Genomic DNA, 10,541 nt, shown 5'->3' with positions numbered 1-10,541 from the left:
GGGGAGCAGGATCACAGCAGAAACATTATGATCGACTTGGACATAAAACAGGTGTATATACGCCGTGCTAGGAGAGACAGAGAGCAGGGAGGGATTGTTCATGACAATCTCCCTTGTGGGGGTAGTGGTTCAATTTACCTTTATATCCTATCTTGACTGCTCCTATTACACATCCGAGGAAAGGGAAACATTTGGAAAAGAAAATTACTTATCTCTGCGGTGGCAGTGTGCTAAGACTGGCAAACACATTTACTTAGAGTAAGTTGCAGAAGGAAAAAAAAAGTGTTAGCAGTGTCTGGAGCACAGCTGCCTGCAAACGTAGCTTAAATATTTAGAGAAGAGGTCCTGCAGGTCGTTGCATTCACCGCCGTTTAGCTGGACTCTAAATTCAACTGGAACGTAAGTCAAAGTATTCATGATGATTGTTAATACTAAGCTTGGGTGTCAGCATACAGGTGCATCTCAATAAATTAGAATATTGTTGAAAATTATTTCAAAAATCATCTTTTTAAATGCATTCAGTTTTGTTACACATATTTTAAACTTTTGTCTGAAATAAATGAAATCAAATAAATAAAAACATTTTCATAATTATGGATTGCAGGTAATTAAAAAAACGAATTTCAGTTTCTCAGAAAATTTGAGTATCATTTAAGATAAATAAGATACATTTTTAATTGAGGTAATTGCAGGATCTGTAATTAATTAATCACAAATAATCACATTTTAATGGAAAACCTCATATTAGCAATATAAGCAACATTTTCAATAAAAAAAAACTTATTTGCTGATAAATTATTAATTCTCCTTTTTGCTCAGCTTGTACACAACGATAATCTTTTTCAGCGTCACATCAGATCGTTTCTGAGGCAAAAATTAACCCCCAACGAGCCAAAGGACGGAATATTGTTGCTGTTGATTGTGCATCAGATATATGGATGTGACAGAAACACACAAGCACAAAGGTTCCAGCTGGAACTGTCATATGCAAAAAATTAAAAAAATTAAAAAAGAAATAAAGCTATTATTTTGGATACAATTTTTAACAAGTTAAAATTTATACATATAATTAATCAAAATTAGCCAATTAAAATTAAACTAATTTATATTTTGGACCATATCAAATCACAAATGTTCAGTTGTGGCTGAATGTAATGATGAACCCATTAACACATTGTTAAAATATGAATAAATATTTGTATCTGTATTCAGTGAGTAATTCTTAAAATGAAATAACATGGAACTATTACTTTAATATAATTTGGCAGTATTTGATTGAAAAATAATATTTAAGTATACAACCTTTATATTGAAGGTCATATTTACTGTATGTCCCATACATAAAAACCTACAGTATGTGCCTTGAATCTGACACGAGATCTAACAAAAACACACAAAAAAAACAGAAAAAACTGCTGTCTTTATGGTTGTCTGTTAATTTCCATAAGCAATTGCTGAATCAACTGGCTGTTAAGACAGTGCTATGTCTAGTTTAATGCAAAGTTTAGAGGAAGGAAAACATGCGGTAGAAGAACCACAACATTTAAAAGATTCAAAAGTTCAGGAAAGATTCAAATACTCTTTTGGAATTCAAGAAAATATGATATTTCAATTACAAATCAAGGTAGAGAGCCACAGAATCAAAGCTGCTTCATGTCTAAATTGAAGTTTTCAGATTCAGTAATGATTTCGGGAACCATGTAATCAGCGCTGCCGTCTACCAGGACACTCTGGAGCAGGTCACGCTTCCCTCTGCTGACAGACTTTATGGAGTTCCTCGTTTCATTCTCCAACAGGACTTGGCAGCTGCTCACACCGCCAAAAGTACAAATATCTCCCACAGCATCTAATTCATCCAAAAGCAGACCCAATCTAGTACTGTACAGCACATGTCCATACGTTTCAATCGGCTGACATGTTACTCATTAAAAATCCTGATTTATTCCTCTTGTGCAATATTGTATTTTCTTAGAAACTGAATTTTGTTTTTTTATTAGGTGTTAAGACATAATTATCCAAATTCAAGGGAAAAAACATTTAATTTAAAAATGTAAATAATTTACTTTAAATGACAACATAATTTATTGAGGATTACCTGTATGGCTAGTGTTAATGAAAGAGAGGGAAGATGCAAGTTCACCAAATTTCTGCTTTAAAGTGTTTGCAGTTTTAAGCAAAACATTGGTTCAGTTTGATTAGAAGCACAGAAAAAAAAATTATATTTTATAAAGGAAAGTCTTTTTACCTGATACTCTGGAATCCAAGGCTACACGTGTAAGCCAAGACGGAGTCGGAAAGAGACAGAGAGGGAGGCAGACAGGCATAGAAACAGGGAATAAAGAAGAGAATGGATATAGGAAAGAGTTAGGCAACGGAATGCAGAGGGAGAAACAAACAGAAAATCTATCGGAGAAATGGACAGAAGTAACAGCAGCTACAGTTATAGAAGCTTTTTTCTAGCTTAGTGAAAGGAGTAAAAAACTTTTAAAATAAAGTTGGAGTGATTAACCAGAATACTAAATGTCCCAATGGGTAAAAGAGCCTTGATTTGTGGATATATTTCTGTTTAAAAAACCAGCTTGAATCAATTCTGCAGCTTGTCTTGGGTAAAACGAAGCCTTTGTTAACACTCTCCATCTGCTTTTTCTCATTTAAAACGTGCGCAGTTTGTCTTTTCTTTGTTTTCGGACCATCTGAATCAGTTTCATCCCGGTCTGCATCAAAACGTTTCTCTGTCTGCTTGTCAGCATGTGTACGGCCTCAGCTTCCAATGCGAATGGATCAGGAAGCAGAGTCCTCTGCTTCTGTGCTTTTATTTATTTTTATTTTTTGTTTTTTTACATCTTTTCATCACCTCCACTTCAGTGATTTTACGCTGAGACAAATCAAAAACACCTTCGCAGCAAACCGCGGTGCTGAGAAAGCAGTTGACAATAGGGTAAGCCTTGCATATAAAACAGGATCTAGATGCTTGTGAAAAAGAATGACCAAGGAAGTGCTCCATTCAGGCGCTGACCATGTAATGTGATTAAAAGGCGCTTTGTGCAAATGGCGGTTATTCAGAGTTTGAAAGACAAAATAAGCTCCCAGTTCCTTTAAGAAAAGGTAGCGCACTGCCTATTCATGGGAGTCCAAAGCATGGAGTTACTTTCCCGACGGGAGCCTCGAACAGAAGAAAAGAAAGAAAATGGATGACGTGCAGAGGCGGCCCCAGAGGAGGGAAAGATTAATAAGATCAGGAATGTGACCCTTCCAACAACTCCCTCACTGCAATCTCCTCTCGCCTCAGAGGTGGACCCGGGCGGCAGAGAGGGGATTGTTTGAGAGAGGACCTGTAAATACGTAATTAGGACTTGAGAGTTTTGGAGAGTCGGATCTTTTTGTTTCGTGGCTAATGTGCCGCCATGAAGAGGCAGGAGGATGACACTTGGGAGAATGGTGTTTGAGGCTGGGTGTCAAGGTTTAACTACAGGACCTTTGGCAGAGGGGAGGATGTGGAGGAAGTCTGAAGTAAAGGTCAATAAGAAGTGGCATCTCAGAACTCATTATCCTCATTAATGCCAGGTGAAGCACTGCTATTTTGGAAAAAAACGATATTCCAAAGAGGCCTTCCAACGGTTTCGTGGCTCCCTTAATACCTGCCCTTGACTCACTAATACAGAAGACCCACTTCAGCAGTTTAAAAGGTGGAATATATTAATTTTTTATATAAATTACAAAGTTAATATGTGGTTCTTTTGAAGGGAGAATGTGTACAGCAGAAGAAAAAAAGAGCAACAGATGACAAAAAAAAGGAAGCAATATTCAAAGATTTACCACATGAATATTAAACATTTTCACAAAAACTCTGATTTTCAGCAATCTGTTCTTAAAAAGATTTAAATATTTCCATTCACATCAGTTAGGGAATATGTTAGGGAACCAGTGCTTTAATGGTTTTCAGTAAGTTTGACAGACCGCCTCCTGGCTGCTCTGATGGTTTCAGTTTCCTGTGGAAACTGGACTCCAGCCAGCAGAGGTTGAGCTGTGCACCCTGAAAACATCACTAACAACTCCTGACTAGTTTGTGGTGGTTGTTAGGAGAGCGTGGGCAGCAACAGAAGTATAAAATGATCTAATGCCTCAAACCCTTTCTGAAAATACCAGCGTTCACACTCCAGCGTTGCCCTTTTATGCCTGCCAATAGATGAGCTCCCTCTGGGGCCTGGGTCTCTCTGGGAAGCGTGTGTAGGTGTGTGTGTGTCGCCGTGGCTCACCGATGGTGCAGTGCTCGCCCGTCCAGCCCTGGTGGCAGTCACACTTGCCCTCTCGGCAGACTCCATGGTCGATGCAGCGTGGGTGACAGTCCCTCTGCTCGCATTCTGGTCCCGTCCAGCCTTCCTCGCAGTGACACGCACCACCGATGCAGGAGCCGTGGGAACCGCAGTCCACCACACACACCTCTGTTGCAGAAACAAGAGAGCTGCTGAAACATGCATCTTCTGTTCTGTGAAAGCCCTCTACCCCCTTCTGCATCTACCACTAAAAAAACAAGTAAAAATCCCTCTCTGATGTTTGCTCAGAAGAGTTAAACTGGGCCAAAAAGTTCAACAGTAAATAAAATTTGTTTGCAAAACTTCCTCTGTACTGGGGCTAAATGCTGCAACCACTGAAATGCCTGATAAGATTAAATGTGACCAGTAATTATTAGTTTGCTAGATTTTTATTGCAGTATTTTTACATGAAAGACTTCAGATCCTGACTCTCTCAGGAACCTTTGATCTCAGAGGAGTAGGCAAACATTTTTTTCCTGCCGATATGAAGTGCTGCAAACACATTCAGACACCTTGAACTTTCTCAAATTTATGTGAAAGGCCAACAAAAAGAAGCTACTATTATTAAGTATAAATAAAAGCAAATGTGGCTATTTTTTCAAACAGTTTATAAGAAACACTAATTTCTAACCCCAGAAGTATTCTATCCCCTTTATTCTGATACGCCTGAAGGAGGCCCAATGCAAATACATGTCACATTTTTAGATTTTTATTTGGTAAAACCCCAGAGAACCATCTGTACATTTGTTTCCACTGAACAACTATGTGTAACTTTTTGTAAATTTAAAGTATAAAAATCCATGGAGCTTTGGATACTTATGTAAGCATCATCCCAAGTATGAGAAAAGTGATGCTTGCAAATTCGAACTTGTAACTTAACAGCATAATTTTTGCTCCAAAGAGTGAAAATGTTTGCCAAAAAATATATTTCCATCAATTCCCAGAGCCTGGAAACATTAAGACATCTCTGAAGCACATTGAAGCAAAATGAAAAGTGACTGTTTTACAAAAATTGAATAAAATCTTAAACGTTAAATAGAAGCATATAGTTTTCTAAAAACACAAGAAGGAAGCTTTCAGAGTCAGACCACATCAACTTAATCCTGTTTCCTTCAGCTGCACATTTTTGAGGGCTGAAATTATCCTATCAGCAAACTGCTTCAATCCCTCTAACAAGTGGCTGTCATCAGGAAGTGTTTACAACATACATTAAGCATTTGTCTCAATAACTACCTTGGAATAAAAGAAATAAAAACAGACTTTTGTTTGTGATGCTTTCACACTTTAATGCTCCACTATTTTCATGGATTGCATTATTTATCAGTGCGGCTCTATTAAAATGAAACAAAACCTGTCTATGTGTAAAAAGCTGGTAAGAATAAAGAACTGCAATTACTGTATGTGGGAAAACTTCCAAAATAAGCACTCTGGCAAATTATGAAGCCTCACTTGCCTCGTCTTAACAGACTGAAGCTGGGTTCTTTTGTCTCGACTCAGAGATGTGTAATGAACATGCTTTCTTATAGCACTGCAAACAGAAGAGCAGCTGTTGCAGATATGTGCTGTCTTCAGAAAATTGACAGGATTGGATGTGTTGTTGGTGAGGAATCTGAGTTTTTCATGTTAAAGCTAATGCTCTACAAGCTGCTTCTGCTCTTACGGGAGATGGAGACGTGCAGATTTTACACAAAACAAGACCTACTATCAAATCTGTAGAACACAGATTTCTGCTGCCAGAGAACACTTTAAGAAAAATAACTTTTTTTAAGGCTTCGAGGCTCCAGGGAACCATAATGAGAAATGTTATCCACAAGTGGAGAGAGCATGGAACAGTGGTGAATATACCCCAAGAGCTCATCGATGACTCAAACAGGTGGTCACATTAGAACCCAGAACAATTGTCACAGGTAAGGTCAAAGGTCATGATTCAACTCTGCAAAATGTCTCAGAGATGGCTCCTGTTTCAGCTCCATCAGGACACATTGACTTTCATTCATCAGAAGATCCTCGTCTTTCTTTGGACACTCGTTTTGGTTTAACCGATGTTTATGCGTCCCTGGTGTTGTAAGTCTTCCTCTTTCATTGTTTGGCTAGTAACTAAATATTGTGTATTGATTTCTCTGGTGAAAGTAATCTGATTTTTAGTTGTTTTAGCTGCTCCTTTTTGAGTGCTTCTGACACAGTAACTTTTACTGTTACTATGGATATGCAATTAATCCTAATTGCATCTAATTTGACCATTTTAATGCCGTTAATCAGCTGTTTGTCATTTTCAATCACTCTTTGCAGAATTTTGGTTTTATTTCATTGTGTTTATTTTGTATTTCGACCTGACCTGTTAGATGGATTGTATATGCTGTGTGTTGTGGCATGAGTGATGTCTTCTGTCGTCTTTTATGGATTGACAACATGAGGAAATTGCAGTTTTAAATCTGCTGAATTAGACCAATCCTTCAGAGGTCACATGTTTGGTGTTGAGATAAAACAAACTTGGGTTTTGAAGTAGAATAACGATACAAAATTCACCTGCAAGTCAGTCTCTAAATGACTAATAAGACAACATTACTATTAAATTGTTGTTTTGAAGTTGAAATAGATCATTACCTCCAGGATCAGTGGATCCTTTGGTCATTTGGTTTGCCTTTTAGAAATGGGTGATAAAAAAACAAGAAGTAATTGATTTTGTTTTAAAAAATCTAAATTAAAATCAAAATACAAAGTGTTTGCCTTTTTAAGTGTCAAAAAGGGATGAGCAAGATTTTTAAAATGTGATTAAATTTAAATTTTCATTTCAGAAGACAAAAAAAATTACCTTGAAACTTATTGTGGAACCATTTCTAAAGGAAAATCAAATGACCAACAACAAAAAAAAAACAAAAAAAACACTGACACCCGGTAAGTTTTTATATCCAACATGTTTATAGGAAATTGGTAAGATTTTATTCTGCATTTCATATCGACTTCAGACAAAATAAATGAACCAGAATCATTTGCAGCTCACAATGTAACAGGAAAATAATAAAGTAGCTCCTCATATTCCTGATGATTTTTCCTTTAATCCAGTCCACTCCCACTGTTTTGCCCTCACTCATCCCCTTCGTCGAGGTTTTTTTGACTGTCTGTCTCCTCCAGCTCACTGAATGGAGTTTTTCTTCGATTGAGGGACCTTGGATGGTTCTGATTAAGCTGAGCAGACACTGTAGAATATTAAGCGTGCCTCTGGAGGGGAGTCATTTAATTCCAAAGGAATACCTCCTTCTCATAGAATCTATGCAATCAATTTTTCATTAGTGCAAAAGTGTTTATCTGCCTTTAACATGCCCCTGACTCGAGCTGGATGGGGGTTGTGGGCGGTCGATCCATGCTACAGCTTGTTAATTAAAGTTTATTTAATTGAAGAAGAACCGCAGCATTAATTACGAAGGAATCCTCCACCCAGCCAGATGGGTAAACTCCCCAACTCTTGGACCGCACCGCAGCGAGGCCAGTCTTATCAGTTCTGCTATTGACAAGATGTCCTGCTGCGCGAGTTGATTTGTCTGGAATTTTTGAACACTTGAAAAGAATTGAAAATTACTTCTTTAGACAAAACCTAAATGAAGTGGGACACAAAGGAGGGAAAAAAAAATCTTGTTCTCTAACACAATCGTTCCTTTGTTCCTGGGCCCATCCAAACTGGCTTCATGCTGCTTCAAAAGGTCTTCAAACGCACCATCCCGACGCATTTACGCTTTGATTTTCACAAGTTCAGCCCAAAAGAGATACGCTCAACTCTTTTAAAGAGGCTGAAACAGACTGAAAGTTCTGCTTTTAATTGTTTGACTCAGTATGTGTTCCTCTTCGGCTGCAACACGCAGGGAAGGAGTCATCTCTGAGAGGGGCAACGGCGCATAAATCACCTGATTCTCAGATAGCAGCCAGGAGGGGCCAGCCTTTGAACTAACAAGACACCTACCTGTGTCGAAAGGCAAACCCATCTAACGCACAGAAGGTAACTAATGAAGAGACGGCTGCAGGCAGACAGGAAGACAAAAATGTCTCTTTTTCCCCACATCACATGAAGCTGCTACCAAAGATTATTTCCAACTAATCTCTAAGTCCACACATGCAAAGGCAGAACATATGCTAAGATTCATAGGAATAAGAGCTTTGGTATTAACATATGTTTCATCTTCAATAAAGGTGTTGATTACAAAACTGTAAGAGTGTGATCTCACCCACAGTATGGCTTAATTAGCTCAAAACATATTAAATCTGATTTTTTTTTAGGTTTAAATTGTTGGAGATTATAAACACGTTGCAGATGTCATCTCTTCCTAAACAACACAAAGACGTTTGTGACTGTTAAAATCATTTATTTTTTTATCAGGCTGAGCATTGAATCACTTCTAGTAACTTTTACACCCATTGTACATCTGTACATAAACCATTTTAATGCCAGTCTACTTCCAAGTCACACTATGATAAATGAAAATTATTCATTTATTTGTATTTTTGTTGATTTACAAAGATTAAATATGTTTAAATATTGAAATGTCTGGGACAGTTTAGGTTTGTTGAGGTATTTTTATTTTTTTTGTCACAGACTGTGGCTCTGATCCATGTTAGAACCAGTTTAATCTGATGAAACATGACAGATTATGAGTCCTGATTACAGTAAAAATAACTACCACCAAAGTCCTGCAGGAAGTAAACTACAGATGCATCACAATACAATAGTGACATTTTATTTAAATAATTCAATACTAAAAAGGAAACTCATATTCATAACAGGTTGATCACTATCATTAAAAATACAATATTTAGTTTCTCATATAATTAAACAATGGCGTCTACACAATCAAAATAAACACAGTGATCCCTCGATATAACGTGGTTCACCTTTCACGGTCTCGCTGCTTCACGGATTTTTTTGTGCAGATTTTTTCACAGTGCATTTTGTTTTGCGTCCTGATTGGCTCCTTCTCTACCTGTGTGCCAATAACGTTACGGTATTTAAATATAAGTAATACAGATTGGCCATTCAGGAGATGAAAACTGAAAACTTTGAATGCCTGATGGAAAAAACTGGTGCACATCCGCTGACCTAGAAACAGGTTTTGTTCTTTGGTTTCAATGTAGAGTATTTAATTATGCTGTATAGTAACTGTAAAAACTAAAGGTAACTAACTACTTTGCGGATTTCTCTCCACACTGCAGCAAATTAATGCTACATTTTCTTTCATTTGAAAAGACATGAATCTTCCCTGAACTCTCGAAAGGGCTTTGCCTCACACTCATTTAAATGTTGTGGCTGTCCTTGTATGGCTTTCTTCACCACATGTTTTCCTTCCACTAAGCCTTTTTATTGCATGGATATAGCACCGTCTGACTGTAATTATGACCAAAGAGCAACAGTCCAGCCATTTTTCTCTGCCGTTATCCTCGCTGATCATGCCCTTTTCCTACCGTGCTTTTTTTCCTTCTACTGAACTTTCCATTAATGTGCTTGTATAAAGCAATCTGTCTGCTGGACGGCTGAAAAGGCAGCAGATTTCTCTGTAAATAGATTTTGTTTAAACATTGTCTTATGTATTATTTTACTATGAAAGTGAATTTTGGGTGTTTGTTTGCTATAAGCCATAATTAGCAAGCAGAAATAAATGCTTGGAATTTATCAGTCTGTGTGGGTGTCAATCATATATATAAGCTTCATTGTTCAAACTGAAATAAATTAACCTTTCAATGATGTTTAAGTTTTTTAAATTGTGCTTGTATAAAAGAAAGAAAATTGCTCTGGGTGTGACAGGTCTCTAAGGCGGTAAGGCAGCGTCTCACAGCGGACGGCTCCTTCTCCCGGCAGTCAGAGGCAACAAGATAAAAAAAAATCTCTAAGTATGAAAAGACGAAAGGTGGAAACGACCAGCTGCCGTATTAAATGATAAACTGATAATGAAGTATCATCTCCAGAGGAGTCTCTCCTCAGTCCTCCTGTTTATTCACCAAACTTTCCAAGCGTGAGCAGCTATCAGATGTAAACATTTGTCTTCGAAGACTCAAGGAAAGCATTTTGTGTTGGATTTATTTTCAGTGCTCACCCTCAGATTATTTTCTACATATAAAACATTGAGGCATTCCATTGTGCCAAAAGACATCGAAAAATCTCCCTGTCCAAACAGCTGGAGCTGGTTACATTGTTTGAACAAGTCGACACAATCGTTAAATTGTTCATGCCAATCATGCACTGAA

The 10,541-nt window shown here is 37.6% G+C and overlaps 1 protein-coding gene across 6 annotated transcripts in view; it reads right to left on the bottom strand.

Moving 5' to 3' along the window:
- LOC103471835 (teneurin-3) overlaps nucleotides 1–10,541 on the bottom strand; it is a 190,344-nt gene that overhangs the window by 57,123 nt on the left and 122,680 nt on the right. For 3 of the 6 annotated variants that reach the window (XM_008421052.2, XM_008421051.2, XM_008421056.2), the window contains 3 exons: nucleotides 4,257–4,442; nucleotides 2,246–2,266; nucleotides 139–162 (listed from right to left, as the gene is read on the bottom strand). In XM_008421052.2, coding sequence (XP_008419274.1) covers nucleotides 139–162; nucleotides 2,246–2,266; nucleotides 4,257–4,442 — 231 coding nt within the window. The remainder of the gene's footprint in view (nucleotides 1–138; nucleotides 163–2,245; nucleotides 2,267–4,256; nucleotides 4,443–10,541) is intronic. The other 3 variants (XM_008421055.2, XM_008421054.2, XM_008421053.2) reach the window with 2 other exon arrangements.

Source organism: Poecilia reticulata, linkage group LG10, assembly GCF_000633615.1.
Source record: "Poecilia reticulata strain Guanapo linkage group LG10, Guppy_female_1.0+MT, whole genome shotgun sequence".
Lineage (NCBI taxonomy): Eukaryota > Metazoa > Chordata > Actinopteri > Cyprinodontiformes > Poeciliidae > Poecilia > Poecilia reticulata.
The sequence above is the reverse complement of the archived record's forward strand: the minus strand, read 5'-3'. Positions and strand labels throughout refer to the sequence as shown.